Consider the following 24,544-nt stretch of genomic DNA (forward strand, 5'->3'; position numbering starts at 1 on the left):
GTTGGGACAAGCTTAGGTTGGATGGGCAAGGATGGGAGGTTGGGACAAGTTTAGCTTGGCTGAGCAAGGATGGGAGGTAGGTACAAGCTTAGGTTGGGTGGGCAAGGATGGGAGGTAGGAACATGCTTAGGTTGGGTGGGCAAGGATGGGAGGTTGGGACAAGCTTAGCTTGGGTGGGCAAGGATGGGAGCTAGGAACATGCTTATTTGGGACAAGGGTGTGTTAGGACAAGCTTGGATTGAGTTGGGTAAAGGGGGGAGAAAATAGGGAGGGGGAGGTGGAGAGGGATGGATTTGGCTTGTGAGAAAGGGAAGGAAGGATTAACAATACTACAATGTAATTGTATTTATTATTTTGACTTGCAAACCTGCTGAGTCATTACTATTCCTTGTTTCTCATTATAGCTAAGATTCAAGGGTGGTTATTGGCGAGAGTGGAGAGGGGCTCTATCTGAGGGGTTGGGATTGGGTGACTGGGAGGGCATCACACACAACTCTGAGGTGTGTGTGGGGCCTCCACTCATCTCACTTCAGTCTCTCGGTGGACCGACTCTCCCTAACTAGACCCCACCAACCACTAGAATTAAATTAAATTAATACAAACTGACCACAATACATAAGTGGCAGTCTTTCTCCAATCTACCTACAATGTCATAATCCACAGACTGTTGGTAAATGAGGAAAGGAGATGGAGCTTGAAAGCTCTAAAAAGGAAAAGTGCCTCAAAGTACCAAGAAGTACTTTATTTCGTTTTTTTGTATGTTTTCAGTTACACGTTTACTCAGCCCACATGAACACACATTCTATGTAATGTATATTATAACTATGTATTCATAATGACTCTCCCAATTAATGGAATACCCATAGCCCTCATAAAATATTCTAGCAGACATGACCTATTATGTTCTTCAATGATAGGCGGAAGCGACAAGGTTAACCCTGATTGTTACCGACTGCTAAATGACTACATTGATATTGTAGTCATTTAGAAGTCACTCTTATCCAGAGAAACTTACAGTTAGTGCATTCTTCTTAAGATAGCTTGGTGAGACAACCACATACCACAGGCATAGTAAGTACACTTTTCTGCAATAAAGTAGCTGTCAGCAAAGTCAAAACTAGAGGGGGGGTTTGGTAAGAAGGGGGATTATTTAACCCCCTAGAGTCTAATCCCTGTCTAAGCTTCTTTCAGAGCTAGAAGGAGTGGGTGGGGTGGTCAAGTGCAAGTGAGGAGGGGGATTATTTACTCTTTGAAAAAGGTAGGGTTTCAGGTGTTTTCGGGAAGATGGGCAGGGACTCCGCTGTCCTAGTTTACGGGGGAAGCTGGTTCCACCATTGGGGTGCCAGGACAGTGAAGAGCTTGGACTGGGCTGACTGGGAGCTGCCCTCCCATAGGGGTGGGATGGCCAAAAGAGAACAAGAAGCAGAACAGAGTGCTTGGGTTGGGGTGTAGGGTTTGAGCATAGCCTGAAGGTAGGAAGGTTGTGCATTGGGGCCTCCCACTCCTCTTTCTATTCTGGTTAGAGCCAGTTTGCGCTGTTCTGTGAAGGGAGTAATACACAGCGTTGTACGAGATCTTCAGTTTCTTGACAATTTCTCAGAACAAGAATAGACTGAAAAGTTTCAGAAGAAAGTCCTTTGTTTCTAGCCATTTTGAGTCTGTAATCGAACTCACAAATGCTGATACTCCAGATACTCAACTAGTATAAAGAAGGCCAGTTTTATTGCTTCTTTAAATCAGAACAGTTTTCAGCTGTGCTAACATAATTTAAAAAGGGTTTACTGACGATCAATTAGCCTTTGAAAATGATCAACTTGGATTACCTAACACAACATGCCATTGGAACACAGGAGTGATGGTTGCTGATAATGGGCCTCTGTACGCCTATGTAGATATTCCATTCCATTTTTAAATCAGCCGTTTCCAGCTACAATAGTCATTTACAACGTTAACAATGTCTACACTGTATTTCTGATCAATTTTATGTTATTTTAATGGACAAAACAGTTGCTTTTCTTTCAAAAACAACAACATTTCTAAGTGACCCAAAACCTTTGTGTGGCTGGTGTGGTTGACAGCCCATGGGCTTACATGATAACCACACCACAAAAATAATAAAAACATTCAATTTAACTAGGCAAGTCAGTTAAGAACAAATTCTTATTTACAATGACGGCCTACCCCGGCCAAACCTGGACGACGCTGGGCCAATTGTGCGCCGCCCTACGGGACTCCAAATCACGGCCGGATGTGATACAGCCTGGAATTGAACCAGGGACTGTAGTGACGTCTCTTGCACTGAGATGCAGTGCCTTAGACCGCTGTACATAAGTACAAAAATAAAAAAGGTTTGTTAAAATAGATAAAACCTACTAATTATAAATGTATAAATGAATTGATCAGTTACCACAAAAAAAAAATAGTTTAAATGTGTGTGTGCACGCATGTGAGAGTTAGGCTATATGGAGGAGATTACTGAGTAGTTTGGTTCATCAGGCTGACCCCCAGTCTTCGCTTGAAGTTATTGAGGGATGAGGTTTGGCAATGTCAAGATAAGAATTTCAGAGTATAGTATCTGATAGACTGAGGTGCGACAGTGGAGAGGGTAAAGGTTATCGCAGTGTCTTGTGTTATATAAATGGATTTCAGAATTGAGCTGGAAGAATCCATTGAAGGGTTTAGACAAAATTAGTATTTGTAGATGAAAGTACATGATATTGAGTTTCTTAAACAAAGGTGCAGATAGAGGCAGTTAATAAGAGGCGGCAGCTAGTCATGCAAATTTATTTTTGTTTTGTATGATGAGCAATTTGTGTAGGTAGGAGGCCTATGTACTATCATGACTATCTCCTGTTCAGATCTGAGGGATCAGGTTAAAGTGGGCCCGCTTTACAGCGCCCAATCTCTCCCGCAGAGGGGAAGAGGGGTGAAGTTGGCCGTTTTATGACGGCTAGAAATTCCTTGCAGAAACTCATCCTGGACATGCAGTATTGAGAGAGGATTTACTCGGTAGAACAATGACATTCTTTCCAACAAAATCTAACATCAAAAGATTGAATAATGAAACAATATTTCTGAAATCCATGCGGTTGGAGTGGTGCGTGGGTACTCGAAGAACAATTATGTGAGATACGCTGTGTTTGGGGATCTCATGAAGTACACTATAACAACATAACTATCTCTGAATGTATATATTTCCCAGTTGTCAGGTTCCTATCCAAATGTGGGGAAACATATATGATTAAATATGAAACTATTTGCGAGAAGATGTAATCTGATGTTCGCCTTCTAAATGAGAGAATTGCTTTTCATACAAAGTCTTAACCAAGTCAGTGGCGATGCCTACGTGAGCACAGACATTACATCGGCGTCATGGAACTCCCCATTTTCCCAGAGTGTATAAAACCCACTTCTGACAAAATTTACAATAGGCCAACGAGACCAACAGCATTAGCTGAGAGGGACGTAATGGCTAGAACTTTCGACAGAGAAGAAGAAAATCTCTACAAAGACCAGAGGATGTAACGACGCAGTCCAAACGTCACGAATGATTAAGAATTCTACAAAACTAAAGACTACACATTCACAGTCTGCAGCTGTATATGTAAAATAGTCTAGGAACCTCGAGTGAAGACGAGAGGAAGACGAGAGGAGAACATTTCCCTATCGGACGACCAAATGGTACTCTGAAAGATCCATTCTGGAGTACATTTCGCTATCGAATGACCATTGCATTATGTCCACTAGGGACTTCTCATTGCATTATGTAGTACTCAATGCATAACCTATCCTGTGTGTGTGTTTGTGTGATTATTTAGTTAGTAAATTAATAATTAAACCAATTCATATATCGCCAAATCATAATTTATGCTAGGGTTCATGCAGATAGCAAAGAGTTTGCGACATTCAGAATGACTGATGAGGTAATAATATATTAATAAGTGACTAATCGATAAGGTATGAAAGTACCTGAAGAGAGTTAAATTCTGGAAATAGTAACTCACATTTTCCAGTAGTGCACAAACTTCCTAGTTAATTAATGTTTACATTATTAGTTTAATCACATAATAATTACACAGATAATTGATTTGATAATAAAACAGTCTTCACTTTAATGATAGTCCAATGATACAACATTACTGACCCAGACAATATTACAGTAAATGAGACATGAGTAAATTAAGCTATAGAGTTAGGAAGCAAGCCTGATGAACCAAATCACCAATCTTTCTGATTATACCAACAGATTTCATCACTTTGCTGCAGACAAATTGAATATGATCTTTCCAGGATACCGTTTCATCAATTAAAACTGAGGAATCCAGTGGATGGGACTTGTTCAATTTCATTCCCACCAATTGGCTCTTCCTTTCACAATATTTCTTATTCGTACCAATTAATACAATAAAGTATAATTTATTTTTACATTTTAAGATAAACAAATGATCTGTGACCGACTGGCTCTATCTTACGTAAAAAAAAATGTTTTTTAAAAATTGATTAAATGTTTTTCTCATCGTCACATAATACCCCATAATGACAAAGCAAAAACGGGTGTTTAGACATTTTTGCTATAAAAAAAACATGAAATATTACATTTACGTAAGTACTGTATTCCGACCCTTTACTCAGTACTTTGTTGAAGCACCTTTGGCAGTGATGACAGCCCCGAGTCTTCTTGGGTATGTTGCTACAAGCATGGCACACCTGTATTTGGGGAGCTTTTCCCATTCTTCTCTGCAGATCCTCTCAAGCTCTGTCAGGTTGGATGGGTGTCAGAGTGACCACCCGATTGCTCAGTTCGGCCGGGCAGCCAGCTCTATGAAGAGTCTTGGCGGTTCCAAACTTCTTCCATTTAAGAATGAGGGAGGCACTGTGTTCTTGGGGACCTTCAATGCTGCAGAATGTTTTTGGTACCCTTCCCCAGATCTGTGCCTCGACACAATCCTGTCTCTGAGCTCTACGGACAATTCCTTCCACCTCATGGCTTGATTTTTGCTCTGACATGTACTGTCAACTGTGGGACCTTATATAGACAGGTGTACGCCTTTCCAAATCATGTCCAATCAATTTAATTTACCACAAGTGGACTCCAAGTTGTAGAAACATCTCAAGGACGATCAATGGAAACAGGATGCACCTGAGCTCAATTTCGAGTGACATAGCAAAGGGTCTGAATACTTAAGTAAATGAGGTATTTCTGTTTTTTATTTGTAATACATTTCAAAACATTTCTAAAAACCTGTTTTTGCTTTGTCGTTATGGGGTGTTGTGTGTAGATTGCTGAGTTTTTGTTGTTGTACTTTTCCATTTAATTATTAGATTAAGGCTGTAATGTAACAAAATGTGGAAAAAGTCAAGGGGTATGAAAACTTTCCGAAGGCACTGTATATCATACACTACAGTTGAGGAACAATTGGAAAGTATTTCTGCTTTCAAAGTTGATTAACATGTCACCCCACTTTTGAGAAAATGGCCCTTGAATGATTTGGTACACCTACTGGAGAGCTCTTTGCCTACACCCATTCAGCATCGTTCAGACCCTCTTAAGCCTTAGCCCCACCCATCTCTTTAAGGATTCAGATGAGGCCATGTGCTGAACAGAGCGAGTACGGCAGTGTACTCAACCAAAGATTAAGACTAAAGGCTGGTTTATACTACGTCTATCTACATGTCTGTAGACAGTTGTCACAGTGACATCACTAATATTCCATTGTTGTTCGACATTCAAACTTGTCGTTATGAAAAAAGCATAAACACAAAAACAACTATCAGCCTGATCGTCCAAAATAGCCTAACTGGTGTATTTTAACACCAATAAACCCATGCATTTAAAAATGAATGAAGTATACAGTGGGGCAAAAAAAGTATTTAGTCAGCCACCAATTGTGCAAGTTCTCCCACTTAAAAAGATGAGAGAGGCCTGTAATTTTCATCATAGGTACACTTCAACTATAACAGACAAAATGAGAAAAGAAACCCCAGAAAATCACATTGTAGGATTTTTAAAGAATTTATTTAAAAATTATGGTGGAAAATAAGTATTTGGTCACCTACAAACAAGCAAGATTTCTGGCTCTCACAGACCTGTAACAACTTCTTTAAGAGGCTCCCCTGTCCTCCACAAGTTACCTGTATTAATGACACCTGTTTGAACTTGTTATCAGTATAAAAGACACCTGTCCACAACCTCAAACTGTCACACTCCAAACTCCACTATGGCCAAGACCAAAGAGCTGTCAAAGGACACCAGAAACAAAATTGTAGACCTGCACCAGGCTGGGAAGACTGAATCTGCAATAGGTAAGCAGCCTTGTTTGAAGAAATCAACTGTGGGAGCAATTATTAGGAAATGGAAGACATACAAGACCACTGATAATCTCCCTCGATCTGGGGCTCCACGCAAGATCTCACCTTGTGGGGTCAAAATGATCACAAGAACGGTGAGCAAAAATCCCAGAACCACACGGGGGGACCTAGTGAATGACCTGCAGAGAGCTGGGACCAAAGTAACAAAGCCTACCATCAGTAACACACTACGCCACCAGGGACTCAAATCCTGCAGTGCCAGGTCCGTCAGAAGTTTGCTAGAGAGCATTGGATGATCCAGAAGAAGATTGGGAGAATGTCATATGGTCAGATGAAACTAAAATATAACTTTTTGGTAAAAACTCAACTCGTCGTGTTTGGAGGACAAAGAATGCTGAGTTGCATCCAAAGAACACCTTACCTACTGTGAAGACTGATCCGTGTAAAGGAAAGAATGAATGGGGCCATGTATCGTGAGAATTTGAGTGAAAACCTCGTTCCATCAGCAAGGGCATTGAAGATGAAACGTGGCTGGATCTTCCAGCATGACAATGATCCCAAACACACCGCCCGGGCAACAAAGGAGTAGCTTCATAAGAAGCATTTCAAGGTCCTGGAGTGGCCTAGCCAGTCTCCAGATCTCAACCCATAGAAAATCGTTGGAGGGTGTTGAAAGTCTGTGTTGCCCAGCAACAGCCCCAACACATCACTGCTCTAGAGGAGATCTGCATGGAGGAATGGGCCAAAATACCAGCAACAGTGTGTGAAAACCTTGTGAAGAATTACAGAAAACATTTGACCTCTGTCATTGCCAACAAAGGGTATATAACAAAGTATTGAGATAAGCTTTTGTTATTGACCAAATACTTATTTTCCACCATAATTTGCAAATAAATTAATAAAAAATCCTACAATGTGATTTTCTGGATTTTTTTTCTCATTTTGTCTGTCATAGTTGAAGTGTACCTATGATGAAAATTACAGGCCTCTCTCATCTTTTTAAGTGGGAGAACTTGCACAATTGGTGGCTGACTAAATACTTTTTTGCCCCACTGTATGTCAAAGTTTGTCACATTCACAGGATACAGAAGGTGTATATGGTACAGGTAGCTAGCTAAACAACGAACCATAATCCCAACCCATAACATTACTACCATGCATGAATCTGCAGGTAGCTAAAGCTAACCAACTAGGTTCAATGTTAGCTCGCTAACAGACTAACAATGCAAAAGGATTTCTGAGATACAAATAATATTACTAGCTAACTAACAGTATGTTTTAACATGCAATGAAAATTGAGAAAATTAGAAACATAATATCTGAAAATGTAGCTAGCTAGACTCTCTTAACCATATACATGGCTTAACGCTTCTCCCTCTCTGTCAAGGATGCCGTAGTTGCCCTTAGTTTGAAAATGCAATCCAGAGATGTGTTTTATACAACAGCTTTCTTTGTGTTCTCTTTTTGACTCCCTCTGCATATTTGCAATCAAACGCCAGAATTTTCTCCTTGGGTTTCATACCCTGCTTCCACTGGGCATTCCAGTGATTTCAAAACTAGGTCAACTTCTTTGGTGACAACATTGTTGATCACCGTTTCAGAAGAGTCTACAATGTCTGATTCAATGATTTTATTTTAACCTAAATCAGGGATTTCCTCATTGTCTGATTAATTTTCAGAGTCAGAATGGCACGATCATCCAGCAATAGCAACATTTTTGAAGTTTGTGATATCTTTCAAAAAATCTGCATTAGAAAGGATTACCTACACATACTGAGCAGCTCATGTTAAACATATGAATGCTACATGGCAGACCAATCCGAATTCATCCCTCAGCATGTCCAGCCCAGCCATTATCTCTGCCAGTAATGGTTAGCTGGAAGGTTCCCGTCTTTCTCCGTAGCTAAACCAACTAGGTTCATAATTTAATAATTATATTAGTATTTAAGGATGGCAAACATACACAAGCAAGACAGACTTTATCACACATGAATTAGTACGATAAACAGAGCGAAAGCAGAGAACTGACTGCACTTTACTAAACGAGCGGGAGATCACCATCTCACAAGTTAGTGCTGTGGATACAAGCAGTATGCGGGGGCAGTAAATCAGAATACAGGTCAAAGATGCTTGGGACACTTCAACCTTACCCTCCTTAAAAACAATGACATTTCTTGAAACATTGACAAATTGTTAAGTCTACCAAATGTAGTGTACTGTGTTCGTAATAGTTTTGGGGACAGAAAACTGAGTTGGAATGTCGACTCAGTTTCATCCTGCTCCATCTTCTAGCTCTGCCTGCACTGGACCTCCTCTCCTCACTATATCCGCTGTTGACTGAACATACCAATCGAATTAAAGAGATGACCCCATGTGACATGCCGGAGTTTCACCTTTTGTCTGATCTAAAGGTGCACACTAATATGACAATCATCAGTCATTGTGTACTACATCACTGTTACTCAACACAACCTGCTAAGATCAAAAACACAAGAACTCCTCCTTCCAAACCGAGGAGAGGATTGGTGGAGGCACAAGCAGGGCCATTCAGAGGTCTCCTCTGTGGCACGTGACTGGGTGACAGACAAGGCCGACTGAGAAGACTGCTCATTCGTCCATGATCTAAGCACATCTCGTGTCGTAATGGTCCTCGAGCAGATTAAGTCATTCTAAGGCAAGGCGAAGGAGGACAGCAAGACAGCCGTAGGGCTCCTAACCAAGCATACTGCTCCACTAAAGACCTTAATTACATAAGATAGCAGAGCCATTTAGCCTTCCTAAGAGGCCATGGACCAAATACACCCCATCTGCACTGATCAAAAACATTGCGCAAACCGGAGCGGACATTAATACAGAAAAGGCCATAGACGAAGGGGACAGTGTCAACATTTTGCTTGTGTGTTGTAAACATTGGGCTCAAAACAAACAAAGACAGAAAGCTCAGCTTTCTACGCTGCCCTCTACTAGGTAGAGTGCTGACTGTGTGATCTCCATGGGTTGTGTTTTCCTCTCGTCTCCCTCCATTCATTCATTTACTCCATCTCTCTTCTATGGCCATTCTCATCTCTTTCGCTCACCTTACTGCTTACCTCCCATCGCTCCTCGCTCTCTAGCAAACTTAGTTTTTTTCTCAGAATACTGGTTGTATTGTGAGCTAGAGTAGAGACCGTGCTAATGACGTGCAAAGGGCTGTGTGTGTACACTATGAAAAGTCTCATTGGATTTCAGTGAGACTGTTGTAGGGGGTCAACTAGTATAGGGGCTGGATTGTCCCAGAGTCCATAACTGTGTCAATGACGATTTACAAACTAACAGTGAGAGATGACAGCTTGGGCCCTGCTTAGTGAATCACTGCAGCCACAGACAGGCATCGTGCAGCGCCAGCTCCCCAGCTGGCAGCTCAGGTTAATAGCAGCCAGAATGCAACAGACAACCACGTACAGCAGGACAAGGCACAGTAGGGCGGCACCATGGCTACTAGGACTGCCATGTACCACAGACAGAATTGATTATCAATGACTGTGTGGAATCCATTACTGACAAACACAGTTGAAAACAAGACCTAATACTATCCCAGAATGAACTACAAAAATGTTGCTTTATAAATTACATACTGTGATATCGGCAACCTCTTTTTCCATACAGTAAGTTAGTAGAGACAGTTCATTATAACCTCCGATATACTAGGCAGTGAGGACAGTCAGAGTTGACCTACCTTCTGAGACGTAGACAAAGGGCTTGTTCTTCACAGAGAGAAGAGTTAGTAGGTTGAAGAACAGAGCTACAAAGGTCCCCACCAACAGACGACCCCTACACACACACACACACACACACACACACACACACACACACGTACCATTATCAGTACAAAATAGACGCACACTTGTAACACATAGCACACACACTCTCCATGGCTTGTACAGTTGTCTCCATTGCCGTTCACTACACAAGTATTTGGCTAATTACTGTGCACACAATCAAGTTAAGAGTAATATTATTGCTAAAATTAAGTTGGAATACATGACACTTTCACAATGAAGTTAAAGAGGAAGTGAATTGTGATGGAAAACAAACACGTGTAAAAGTGTCCAAAACACAAACATCAAAACAACCAAATAAAGACAATTCTTTTATTTTTTAATATCCAAAAACAAATCAACTGAGGCAGATTTTAATGCTGAGGGAAGTCAGTGGGTGCTGCATTGTAAATGGATGTTCTACACTAGATTAAATGTTGTGGTACCTGGAACATGTGACGTCTTGCCTGGCTAACACCTGCTGCCCAGCAGTGAAAATAATACTTGTGGTTTTAGTGATAGTGCACTCCAATGTTCCACTGCTTTGAAATGTAATCTCGTCAACGGAGACGGGTTTAAGTCGGTCTTGTTTTCATCAAACTACTAATCTTTGTTTCATAATGGTGATCCAGGCTGTGGCGAGTGATGGCAACATAATTAGCTGAAAATCACATTGTTTTCAGTTTAGAGGGACGAGAGCGACAGTAGGCTAGCACTGTCTGGACCTGCCTGTGATGTTTGTTTGGGCTGCTGTTCTCCCTGGAGTGTGTGTGTGGGCAAGCGTGTTTAGACCGGGGCCTACTTACGTGTGCACCTCAGGCTGCTCCACGAATCTCTCCACACTGACAAAATAACAGAAGGGAAGAAAAACAGTGTCACATAGAAACATGGGACAAGTTAATAAACAAGAAAGGTACCACATGACCTGACAAGGAAACCCTCTGTTGGGCTGTTATAGTACAAGGGAACTTCATATAACAGGAAACTCTCTATTGGGCTGTTGTTCTAGTCATACTCGCAGTTGTAGTCGTATCCATTTTATCATAGTTGATACTCGAAATCGGATCTACTCGTGATCGGAAAATCCGGAAGTGAGCTTTAAATGCCAGTAAAGTGTATACCTCAAGCGCGCATTGCTTCGCTATCACTCAGAGCTCATCGTTATGTTCCTTAACTCTTCCACACACATTGTTCAAAAGCAATCGACCCTGACAGATGAAAATGCACATGATTTATTTAGTCCTATTTAATTATCAACAAAATAAGCTAATAAATAGCATAATGCATGGCTGGCTACTGCAGCCTGTATTTATTACAAACACAGATTTACAGTGCCTTCGGAAAGTATTCACACCCCTTGAATTTTATCACATTTTGTTGGTTTACAACCTGAATGGATTAAATAGAGATGTTGTGACTGGATTACACACAATACCCCATAATGTCAAAGTGGAATTATGTTTGATATTTTTTACAAACTATTTCAAAATTTAAAGTTGAAATGTCAACTACTCAACCCCTTTGTTATGACAAGCCTAAATAAGTTCAGGAGTAGAAATTTGCTTAACAAGTCACATAATTAGTTGCATGGACTCCCTCTGTTCGCAATAGTGTTTAACATTATTTTTGAATGACTACCTCATCTCGGTACCCCACACATACAATTATCTGTAAGGTCCCTCAGCCGAGCAGTGAATTTCAAACACAGATTCAACCACAAAGACGAGGGAGGTTTTCCAATGCCTCACAAAGAAGAGCGCCTATTGGTAGATGTTTAAAACAACTCAAAAAACAGACATTGAATATCCCTTCGAGCATGTTGAAGTTATTAATTACATATTGGATGGTGTATCAATACACCCAGTCACTACAAAGATACAGGCGTCCTTTCTAACTCAGTTGCCAGAGGAAGAAAACTGCTCAGGGATTTCACCTTGAGGCCAATGGTGTCTTTAAAACAGATACATAGTTTAATGGCTGTGAAAACTGAGGATGTATCAGCCTAATTGACAGAGTGAAAAGAAGGAAGCGTGTACAGAATAAAAAATCCAAAACATGCATCCTGTTTGCAACAAGGCACTAAAGAAATACTGCAAAAAAATAGGCAAAGCAATTAGCCCCTTGTCTTCAGGACAAAACGTTATGTTTGGGGCAAATCCAATACAACACATTAATGAGTACCACTCTCCAAATTTTCAAGCATAGTGGTGGCTGCATCATGTTATGGGCATGCTTGTAATCTTTAAGGACTGGGGAGTTTTTCAGGATAAAGAAATTAATGGAATGGAGCTATGCACAGGCAAATTCCTAGAGCATAACCTGGTTCAGTCGGCTTTTCCTCAGACACTGGGAGATTAATTCACCTTTCAGCAGGACAATAACCAAGGTCAAATATACACTGGAGTTGCTTACCAAGAATGTGAATGTTCCTGAGTGACGAGTTACAGTTTTGACTTAAATCGAAGGCAAGACGTGAAAACGGATGTGTAGCAAATTTGCAAAAATTTTCTAATAACATGTTTTCACTTTGTCATTATGGGGTATTGTGTGTAGATGGGTGAAAAAAATATATGATTTTCTAACGATCTGTTGCTCTGTAAACATGCTTAAGGTGAGAATAAATAATAATAGCATGCAAGCATGGGCTTGGATCATGACACAACGACAGACGTCAACAATGGAATAATTATTTGGACAGACAAAGTAGGCCTACTTAACAACGCCAAGCAGAAAGTGGATGGGAAATAACTACATTGAACAACTATGTCCAACTATGGATTCCGATTCAAACACAATGTTTGGAGAAGGGGAGACTTGTGACCCTGAGACGAGTGACTGAGTGAGTGAAACAGAGGCGTGCGCTGTCTGGAGAAATTAGTGCAGAAGGAGAGCGGCTTGCTTCATTCCAAATCGTCGTAGCAGGCTCAACCAATATCCTGCCCATTTCTTTACAGACGGAGAAACTAGCCGACAGTTGTTTAACCACATAGCGCTTCACACTGAGTGAAAGAGAGATGAGTGCTGGTAGCTGAAAATACTTTTTTTCAGATCCCGGAAAATTAGAAAATATACTTGTGTCATAATCGAATTTGGAAAATTATCCATTACGATACTCGTTTTGTCCGAGTTCTTGGCACACCCCTAGAATAAGGGCACTTCCTATACCGGGGAAAACACATGGCGCTAGTAATAATGAGGGGAGTCTGCGCTGAGATGCTAAGGCGGAGTGATATAATAAAAGAGATGGCCAGGACACGCTGGGAGCTACATGGCCGATTAAATCTGATAGTAACACTAGAACCGATCACTGGGACAACAGCCATCAGAAACAGGCCACTAAAAGGCTATTTACAGAAGTGGTTTGGTATATGTCTCCAGGATAGATTTGTCCTTTCGGTGGATGATCAAAACCTTTGTCCAGTATTCATGGCAACATTAAGGGAAGAAGGTATGGAGCCAGCCTAGATTTACCATACACTTACCCCAAATCAATCTGGACTCGGGTAGATGTAACATAGTACATTTAAATCCGAGATACTCCAATTAGTATGATATGTTCCGTTTTGTATGGCATGTATTCATTTGTGGATGGATGTCCATCACCCATTTTGTATGATGGATTATGAATTGCAATTCGGACAATATGCTACAAATTGCAATTCGTGCAATATGTTACGAATTTGCAAAACCTATGATATGTCACAAATTCCTATTTGTTGTGGCTAACACTAGCTAAGTGGCTAACTTTAGCTAGGCTAGGGCTTAGGTTAGGAGTTGGGTTAAAGTTATCAAGCATGCTAAGTAGTTGCAAAGTAGCAAGTTGTCGCAAAATTGCTAAACTGCAAAAGTTGTCCATGGTGTGATTAGACCATGCAACCTTTGTGTTGCTAAACGTTGGTGTTACAATACTACCCATACACCCTGACCAACCACCATACTTTAGTTTTTGCCCCCTAAGGTCGATGTCCGCGTCCCAACAAAATCTAATTTGCAAAATTACAAAAATTCCCAATAAAGATCTGTCCGTTTCAGCTAGAGATCAGTTTCTTTTTTGCATTGGATGCATCTCAATCCACCGCATCCACAGATGTCACATTTTCTCATCTGCAGTGAAAGATGACAGTGCTAGAGGGGTGTTTGTCAGACCATGAGACAATGAAAAAAGTATTCTCACAAAATTGTCTGTACGCTTTGGCGATTTGACCTACAAACTATTATGACCCCTCTGTGGAAAGATGACTCTCACATGTTGGTTGTTTTGCTCTAAGACGCCCACAGGCCTCACAAGACTCGTCTGAAGGTACCCAAGTACCAGTTGAAAAAAATAATGGATGTACAGTCATGGCCAAAAGTTGAGAATGACACAAATATTAATTTTCAAAGTCTGCTGCCTCAGTTTGTATGATGGCAATTTGCATATACTCCAGAATGTTATCAAATCTACTCTACAATATGCTCTACAACATCCGCAGAGTACGACCCTGCCTCACACAGGAAGCGGCGCAGGTCCTAATCCAGGCACTTGTCGTCTCCCATCTGGATTACTGCAACTCGCTGTTGGCTGGGCTCCCTGCCTGTGCCATTAAACCCCTACAACTCATCCAGAACGCCGCAGCCCGTCAAGTGTTCAACCTTCCCAAGTTCTCTCACGTCACCCCGCTCCTCCGCTCTCTCCACTGGCTTCCAGTTGAAGCTCGCATCCGCTACAAGACCATGGTGCTTGCCTACGGAGCTGTGAGGGGAACGGCACCTCAGTACCTCCAGGCTCTGATCAGGCCCTACACCCAAACAAGGGCACTGCGTTCATCCACCTCTGGCCTGCTCGCCTCCCTACCACTGAGGAAGTACAGTTCCCGCTCAGCCCAGTCAAAACTGTTCGCTGCTCTGGCTCCCCAATGGTGAAACAAACTCCCTCACGACGCCAGGACAGCGGAGTCAATCACCACCTTATGGAGACACCTGAAACCCCACCTCTTTAAGGAATACCTAGGATAGGATAAAGTAATCCTTCTCACCCCCCCACCCCCTTAAAAGATTTAGATTCACTATTGTAAAGTGGCTGTTCCACTGGATGTCATAAGGTGAATGCACCAATTTGTAAGTCGCTCTGGATAAGAGCGTCTGCTAAATGACTTAAATGGAAATGGAAATCAAATGTATTTATATAGCCCTTTGTACATCAGCTGATATCTCAAAGTGCTGTACAGAAACCCAGCCTAAAACCCCAAACAGCAAGCAATGCAGGTGTAGAAGCACGGTGGCTAGGAACAACTCCCTAGAAAGGCCAAAACCTAGGAAGAAACCTAGAGAGGAACCAGGCTATTTGGGGTGGCCAGTCCTCTTCTGGCTGTGCCGGGTGGAGATTATAACAGAACATGGCCAAGATGTTCAAATGTTCATAAATGACCAGCAAATAAATGACCTCAAATAATAGGTCTGGGACAGGTAGCACGTCCGGTGAACAGGTCAGGATTCCATAGCCGCAAGCAGAACAGTTGAAACTGGAGCAGCAGCACGGCCAGGTGGACTGGGGACAGCAAGGAGTCATCATGCCAGGTAGTCCTGAGGCATGGTCCTAGGGCTCAGGTCAGTTGAAACTGGAGCAGCAGCATGGCCAGGTGGACTGGGGACAGCAAGGAGTCATCATGTCAGGTAGTCCTGGGGCATGGTCCTAGGGCTCAGGTCCTCCGAGAGAGAGAAAGAAAGAGAGAATTAGAGAACGCACACTTAGATTCACACAGGACACCGAATAGGACAGGAGAAGTACTCCAGATATAACAAACTGACCCTAGCCCCCCGACACAAACTACTGCAGCATAAATACTGGAGGCTGAGACAGGAGGGGTCAGGAGACACTGTGGCCCCATCCGAGGACACCCCCGGACAGGGCCAAACAGGAAGGATATAACCCCACCCACTTTGCCAAAGCACAGCCCCCACACCACTAGAGGGATATCTTCAACCACCAACTTACCATCCTGAGACAAGGCTGAGTATAGCCCACAAAGATCTCCGCCACTGCACAACCCAAGGGGGGGGGGGGCGCCAACCCAGACAGGATGACCACAACAGTGAATCAACCCACTCAGGTGACGCACCCCCTGCCGGGACGGCATGAGAGAGCCCCAGTAAGCCAGTGACTCAGCCCCTGTAATAGGGTTAGAGGCAGAGAATCCCAGTGGAAAGAGGGGAACCGGCCAGGCAGAGACAGCAAGGGCGGTTCGTTGCTCCAGAGCCTTTCCGTTCACCTTCCCACTCCTGGGCCAGACTACACTCAATCATATGACCCACTGAAGAGATGAGTCTTCAGTAAAGACTTACAGGTTGAGACCGAGTTTGCGTCTCACATGGGTAGGCAGACCGTTCCATAAAAATGGAGCTCTATAGGAGAAAGCTCTGCCTCCAGCTGTTTGCTTAGAAATTCTAGGGACAATTAGGAGGCCTGCGTCTTGTGACCGTAGCGTACGTGTAGGTATGTACGGCAGGACCAAATCAGAGAGATAGGTAGGAGCAAGCCCATGTAATGCTTTGTAGGTTAGCAGTAAAACCTTGAAATCAGCCCTTGCTTTGACAGGAAGCCAGTGTAGAGAGGCTAGCACTGGAGTAATATGATCAAATTTTTTGTTTCTAGTCAGGATTCTAGCAGCCGTATTTAGCACTAACTGAAGTGTATTTAGTGCTTTATCCGGGTAGCCGGAAAGTAGAGCATTGCAGTAGTCTAACCTAGAAGTGACAAAAGCATGGATTAATTTTTCTGCATCAGTTTTGGACAGAAAGTTTCTGAGTTTTGCAATATTACGTAGATGGAAAAAAGCTGCCCTCGAAATGGTCTTGATATGTTCTTCAAAAGAGAGATCAGGGTCCAGAGTAACGCTGAGGTCCTTCACAGTTTTATTTGAGAGGACTGTACAACCATTAAGATTAATTGTCAGATTCAACAGAAGATCTCTTTGTGTCTTGGGACCTAGAACAAGCATCTCTGTTTTGTCCGAGTTTAATATTAGAAAGTTTGCAGCCATCCACTTCCTTATATCTGAAACACATGCTTCTAGCGAGGGCAATTTTGGGGCGTCACCATGTTTCATTGAAATGTACAGCTGTGTGTCATCCGCATAGCAGTGAAAGTTAACATTATGTTTTCAAATAACATCCCCAAGAGGTAAAATGTATAGTGAAAACAATAGTGGTCCTAAAACGGAACCTTGAGGAACACCGAAATTTACAGTTGATTTGTCAGAGGACAAACCATTCACAGAGACAAACTGATATCTTTCCGACAGATAAGATCTAAACCAGGCCAGAACATGTCCGTGTAGACCAATTTGGGTTTCCAATCTCTCCAAAAGAATGTGGTGATCGATGGTATCAAAAGCAGCACTAAGGTCTAGGAGCACGAGGACAGATGCAGAGCCTCGGTCCGATGCAATTAAAATGTAATTTACCACCTTCACAAGTGCCGTCTCAGTGCTATGATGGGGTCTAAAACCAGACTGAAGCATTTCGTATACATTGTTTGTCTTCAGGAAGGCAGTGAGTTGCTGCGCAACAGCCTTCTCTAAAATTTGAGAGGAATGGAAGATTCGATATAGGCCGATAGTTTTTTATATTTTCTGGGTCAAGGTTTGGCTTTTTCAAGAGAGGCTTTATTACTGCCACTTTTAGTGAGTTTGGTACACATCCAGTGGATAGAGAGCCGTTTATTATGTTCAACATAGGAGGGACAAGCACAGGAAGCAGCTCTTTCAGCAGTTTAGTTGGAATAGGGTCCAGTATGCAGCTTGAAGGTTTAGAGGCCATGATTATTTTCATCATTGTGTCAAGAGATATAGTACTAAAACACTTGAGCGTCTCTCTTGATCCTAGGTCCTGGCAGAGTTGTGCAGACTCAGGACAACTGAGGTTTGGAGGAATACGCAGGTTTAAAGAGGAGTCCGTAATTTGCTTTCTAATAATCATAATCTTTTCCTCAAAGAAGTTCATGAATTTATCACTGCTAAAGTGAAAGTCATCCTCTCTTGGGGAATGCTGCTTTTTAGTTAGCTTTGCGACAGTATGAAAAAAGGAATTTCGGATTGTTCTTATTTTCCTCAATTAAGTTAGAAAAATAGGATGATCGAGCAGCAGTAAGGGCTCTTCGGTACTGCACGGTACAGTCTTTCCAAGCTAGTCAGTCGGAAGACTTCCAGTTTGGTGTGGCGCCATTTCCGTTCCAATTTTCTGGAAGCTTGCTTCAGAGCTCGGGTATTTTCTGTGTACCAGGGAGCTAGTTTCTTATGAGAAATGTTTTTAGTTTTTAGGGGTGCAACTGCATCTAGGGTATTGCGCAAGGTTAAATTGAGATCCTCAGTTAGGTGGTTAACTGATTTTTGTCCTCTGGCGTCCTTGGGTAGGCAGAGGGAGTCTGGAAGGGCATCAAGGAATCTTTGTGTTGTCTGTGAATTTATAGCACGACTTTTGATGGTCCGTGGTTGGGGTCTGAGCAGATTATTTGTTGCAATTGCAAACGTAATAAAATGGTGGTCCGATAGTCCAGGATTATCAGGAAAAACATTAAGATCCACAACATTTATTCCATGGGACAAAACTAGGTCCAGCGTATGACTGTGACAGTGAGTGGGTCCAGAGACATGTTGGACAAAACCCACTGAGTCGATGATGGCTCCGAAAGCCTTTTGGAGTGGGTCTGTGGACTTTTCCATGTGAATATTAAAGTCACCAAAGATTAGAATATTATCTGCTATGACTACAAGGTCCGATAGGAATTCAGGGAACTCAGTGAGAAACGCTGTGTATGGCCCAGGAGGCCTGTAAACAGTAGCTATAAAAAGTGATTGAGTAGGCTGCATAGATTTCATGACTAGAAGCTCAAAAGACGAAAACGTCATTTTTTTTTTTTGTAAATTGAAATTTGCTATCGTAAATGTTAGCAACACCTCCGCCTTTGCGGGATGCACGGGGATATGGTCACTAGTGTAGCCAGGAGGTGAGGCCTCATTTAAAACAGTAAATTCATCAGGCTTAAGCCATGTTTCAGTCAGGCCAATCACATCAAGATTATGATCAGTGATTAGTTCATTGACTATAATTGCCTTTGAAGTAAGGGATCTAACATTAAGTAGCCCTATTTTGAGATGTGAGGTATCATGATCTCTTTCAGTAATGACAGGAATGGAGGTGGTCTTTATCCTAGTGAGATTGCTAAGGCGAACACCGCCATGTTTAGTTTTGCCCAACCTAGGTCGAGGCACAGACACGGTCTCAATGGTGATAGCTGAGCTGACTACACTGACTGTGCTAGTGGCAGACTCCACTATGCTGGCAGGCTGGCTAACAGCCTGCTGCCTGGCCTGCACCCTATTTCATTGTGGAGCTAGAGGAGTTAGAGCCCTGTCTATGTTGGTAGATAAGATGAGAGCACCCCTCCAGCTAGGATGGAGTCCGTCACTCCTCAGCAGGGCAGGCTTGGTCCTGTTTGTGGGTGAGTCCCAGAAAGAGGGCCAATTATCTACAAATTCTATCTTTTCGGAGGGGCAGAAAACAGTTTTCAACCAGCGATTGAGTTGTGAGACTCTGCTGTAGAGCTCATCACTCCCCCTAACTGGGAGGGGGCCAGAGACAATTACTCGATGCCGACACATCTTTCTAGCTGATATGCACGCAGAAGCTATGTTGCGCTTGGTGATCTCTGACTGTTTCATCCTAACATCGTTGGTGCCGACGTGGATAACAATATCTCTATACTCTCTACACTCGCCAGTTTTAGCTTTAGCCAGCACCATCTTCAGATTAGCCTTAACGTCGGTAGCCCTGCCCCCTGGTAAAAAGTGTATGATCGCTGGATGATTCGTTTTAAGTCTAATACTGCGGGTAATGGAGTCGCCAATGACTAGAGTTTTCAATTTGTCAGAGCTAATGGTGGGAATCTTCGACGTCTCAGACCCCGTAACGGGAGGAGTAGAGACCAGAGAAGACTCGGCCTCTGACTCCGACCCGCTGCTTAATGGGGAAAACCGGTTGAAAGTTTCTGTCGGCTGAATGAGCGACACCGGTTGAGCTTTCCTACAGCATTTCCTTCCAGAAACCGTGAGAAAGTTGTCCGGCTGCGGGGACTGTGCCAGGGGATTTATACTACTATCTGTACTTACTGGTGGCACAGACGCTGTTTCATCCTTTCCTACACTGAAATTACCCTTGCCTAACGATTGCGTCTGAAGCTGGGCTTGTAGCACAGCTATCCTCGCCGTAAGGCGAGTACAGCGACTACAATTAGAAGGCATCATGTTAATGTTACTACTTAGCTTCGGCTGTTGGAGGTCCTGACGAATCGTGTCCAGATAAAGCGTCCGGAGTGAAAAAGATGAGGAAAAAATAAATAAATATATGAACGGTAATTAAATAGTGAAAACCGTAAAGTTGTCAGGTAGCAAAATAGGTTGGCAACAAAACGCACAGCAACTCGAAAACAAGTCTGCAAGTTGTGACCGGAAATGACGTCAACTTCCAAGAGTGATCAGATGAATTGCAATTAATTGCAAAGTCCCTCTTTGCCATGCAAATGAACTGATCACTCTGTCATGCTGATTGAGTTTGAATAACAGACTGGAAGCCTCAAAAGGAGAGTTGTGCATGGAATCATTGTTCTTCCTCTGTCATCCATGGTTACCTGCAAGGAAACATGTGCCATCGTCATTGCTTTGCACAAAAAGGACTTCACAGGCAAGGATATTGCTGGCAGTAAGATTGCATCTAAATCAACCATTTATCGGATCATCAAGAACTTCAAGGAGAGCAGTTCAATTGTTTTGAAGAAGGGTTGAGGGCGCCCAAGAAGTCCAGCAAGCTCCAGCACCGTCTCCTAAAGTTGATTCAGCTGCGGGATCAGGGCAACACCAGTACAGAGCATGCTCAGGAATGGCAGCAGGCAGGTGTGAGTGCATCTGCACGCACAGTGAGGCAAAGACTTTTGAAGGATTGCCTGGTGTCAAGAAAAGCAGCAACGAAGCCAATTCTCTCCAGAAAAAACATCAGGGACATACAGATATTCTGCCAAAAGGTACAGCGATTGGACTGCTGAGGACTGGGGTAAGGTCATTTTCTCTGATGAATCCCCTTTCCGATTGTTTGGGGCATCCGGAATAAAGCTTGTCCGGAGAAGACAAGGTGAGAGCTACCATCAGTCCTGTGTCATGCCAACAGTAAAGCATCCTGAGACCATTCATGTGTGGGGTTGCTTCTCAGCCAAAGGAGTGGGCTCACTCACAATTTTGCCCAAGAACACAGCCATGAATAAAGAATGGTACCAACACATCCCCGAGAGCAACTTCTCCCAACCATCCAGGAACAGTTTGGTGACGAACAATGCCTTTCTCAGCATGATGGAGCACCTTGCCATAAGGTAAAAGTGATAACTAAGATGCTCGGGGAACAAAACATCAATATTTTGGGCCCATGGCCAGGAAACTCCCCAGACCTTAATCCCATTGAGAACTTGTGGTCAATCCTCAAGAGGCGGGTGGACAAACAAAAACCCACAAATTCTGACAAACTCCAAGCATTGATTATGCAATAATGGGCTGCCATCAGTCAGGATGTGGCCCAGAAGTTAATTGACAGCATGCCAGGGCGGATTGCAGAGGTCTTGAAAAAGAAGGGCCAACACTGAAAACCTTGACTCTTTGCATCAACTTCATGTAATTGTCAAAAAAAGCCTTTGACACTTATGAAATGCTTGTAATTATACTTCAGTATTCCATAGTAACATCTGACAAAAATATCTAAAGACACTGAAGCAGCAAACTTTGTGAAAATGAATGTGTCATTCTCAAAACTTTTGGCCACATCGGAAATTTACATACACCTCAGCCAAATACATTTAAACTCAGTTTTTCACAATTCCTCACATTTAATCCTAGTAAAAATTCCCTGTTTTAGGTCAGTTAGGATCACCACTTTATTTTAAGAATGTGAAATGTCAAAATAATGAGTAGAGAAAATGATTTATTTCAGCATTTATTTCTATCACCACAATCCCAGTGGGTCAGATGTTACCATACACTCAATTAGTATTTGGTAGCATTGCCTTTAAGTTGTTTAACTGGGTCAAACGTTTTGGGTAGCCTTCCACAAGCTTCCCACAATAAGTTGGGTGAATTCTGGCCAATTCCTCCGGACAGAGCTGGTGTAACTAAGTCAGGTTTGGAGGCCTCCTTGCTAGCACACACTTTTTCAGTTCTGCCCACACATTTTCTATAGGATTGAGATCAAGGCTTTGTGATGGCCACTCCAATACCTCGACTCTGTTGTCCTTAAACCATTTTGCCACAACTTTGGAAGTATGCTTGGAGTCATTGTCCATTTGGAAGACCCATTGCGACCAAGCTTCCTGACTGATGTCTTGAGACGTTCCTTCAATATATCCACATAATTTTCCTTTCCTCATGATGCCATCTATTTTGTGAAGTGCACCAGTCCCTCCTGCAGCAAAGCACCCCCACAACATAATGCTGCCACCCCCGTGCTTCACTGTTGGGATGGTGTTCTTCAGCTTGCAAGCCTCCACCTTTTTCCTCCAAACAAAATTATGGTAATTATGGCCAAACAGTTCTATTTTTGTTTTAGCAGACCAGAGGACATTTCTCCAAAAAGTACGATCTTTGTCCCCATGTGCAGTTGCAAACCGTAGTCTGGCTTTTTTATGGTGGTTTTGGGGCTGTGGCTTCTTCCTTGCTGAGCGGCCTTTCAGGTTATCTCGATATAGGACTTGATTTACTGTGAATATAGATACTTTTGTACCTGTTTCCTCCAGCATCTTCACAAGGTAATTTGTGTTGATTTGCACTTTTAGCACCAAAGTATGTTCATCTCTAGGAGACAGAACGTGTCTCCTTCCTGAGCGGTATGAAGGCTGCGTGGTCCCATGGTGTTAATACTTGCGTACTATTGTTTGTACAGATGAACGTGGTACCTTCAGGAGTTTGGAAATGGCTCCCAATGATGTACCAGACATGTGGAGGTCTACAATTTCTTTTCTGAGGTCTTGGTAGATTTCTTTAGATTTTCCCATGATGTCAAGCAAAGAGGCACGGAGTTTGAAATTAGGCCTTGAAATACATCCACAGGTACACCTCCAATTGACTCAAATTATGTCAATTCGCCTATCAGAAGCTTCTAAAGCCATGTCATCATTTTCTGGAATTTTCCAAGCTATTTAAAGGCAGTCAACTTGGTGTATGTAAACTTCTGACCCACTGGAATTGTGATACAGTGAATTGTGATACAGTGATACAGTGAAATAATCTGTCTGTAAACAATTGTTGGGAAAATTACTTGTGTCATGCACAAAGTAGATGTCCTAACCGAGCGACTATAGTTTGTTAACAAGAAATGTGTGGAGTGGTTGAAAAACAAGTTAATGACTCCAACCTAAGTGTATGTAAACTTCAACTTCAACTGTATATACGGACACTGTTTAGTGCCAAAAATAAGGGGTATTCCTGACCTTTCTTATATCTTTGACACTTCAGAAAAAACTTCCTTTTTATTTTTTGGGAGGATAAACTGTTGTTCCATGAAAGTGAATCTGTTATTCAATATGTTTGTATGGGCTAATTGTATTAAGGCCCAATTTTTTAAAATACTTCAGGTAGTATTAAAATTCAAAATCAAATTGCTAAATGATCCTTGGTAGGACCTTTTAAAAACAATTCCATATAGCTTAGTAGAACCCTCCACCGTGTTAGACAGGGCTTAGACTCTTATGGATTAAGTAACCATACCAAATGTAATATCATACTAATTTGAGTGTCCCCCCCGCCCGTTTCTCTCTCTCTGAATGACGGAACCCTTGTTACACACGTGCTTGACATGTTGTTTGGCAGCCATGTGAAAGAGACAGTGTAACGTCATAACCTCTCCCCTCCTCTACCCTGCAGAGACGTGACCGCTAGATAAACCCTGCCTTCTCTAATGGGTGCTTCAGGTTGAGATGTTGACATAGGTACGAACAAACATTCCCACAGTGCTGAAATGTCCTACAATCATCAACACCCCCCGAACACACTGCACTAGCCCTACATAGGACAGACATGTTTGATGTACTAGTTGGCAGCTGAGTGAAAATAGGTAGTGACTGCGTCATCATCAGCACCCCCCCTCTTAAAACCCTCGCCTGCCTGAGCAGTGACCTCTGGATAAACCCTGGCTCTGATCGCCTTGGCCCTAGGTGTGGACACAAGCAGACATTCTCACAGCTCTGAAATATTCAGTAGCCCCCGTCCCCCACCCCGTGTCCCAAAACAGGGGTAAACCCTGGTTCCACCTACCTCTCCTTCAGGATGAACAGAGCGCCCAGCTGCACCAGCACCGTGGAGGCAAACACAGCAAGGACCTCCAGTCGCTTAAACCTGGTGGAAAACACACACACACACACACACACACAC

General features: G+C 42.7%; 1 protein-coding gene across 2 annotated transcripts in view; it reads right to left on the bottom strand.

Annotated features, from left to right (window-relative positions):
• LOC118369824 (zinc transporter 6-like) overlaps positions 1-24,544 on the bottom strand; it is an 84,874-nt gene that overhangs the window by 22,327 nt on the left and 38,003 nt on the right. The window contains exons 7-9 of one of the 2 annotated variants that reach the window (XM_035754549.1): positions 24,428-24,508; positions 10,913-10,948; positions 10,025-10,119 (exon numbers count right to left, since the gene is read on the bottom strand). In XM_035754549.1, coding sequence (XP_035610442.1) covers positions 10,025-10,119; positions 10,913-10,948; positions 24,428-24,508 — 212 coding nt within the window. The remainder of the gene's footprint in view (positions 1-10,024; positions 10,120-10,912; positions 10,949-24,427; positions 24,509-24,544) is intronic. The other variant, XM_035754550.2, reaches the window with a different exon arrangement.

This window comes from Oncorhynchus keta, chromosome 36, assembly GCF_023373465.1.
Source record: "Oncorhynchus keta strain PuntledgeMale-10-30-2019 chromosome 36, Oket_V2, whole genome shotgun sequence".
Taxonomy (NCBI): domain Eukaryota; kingdom Metazoa; phylum Chordata; class Actinopteri; order Salmoniformes; family Salmonidae; genus Oncorhynchus; species Oncorhynchus keta.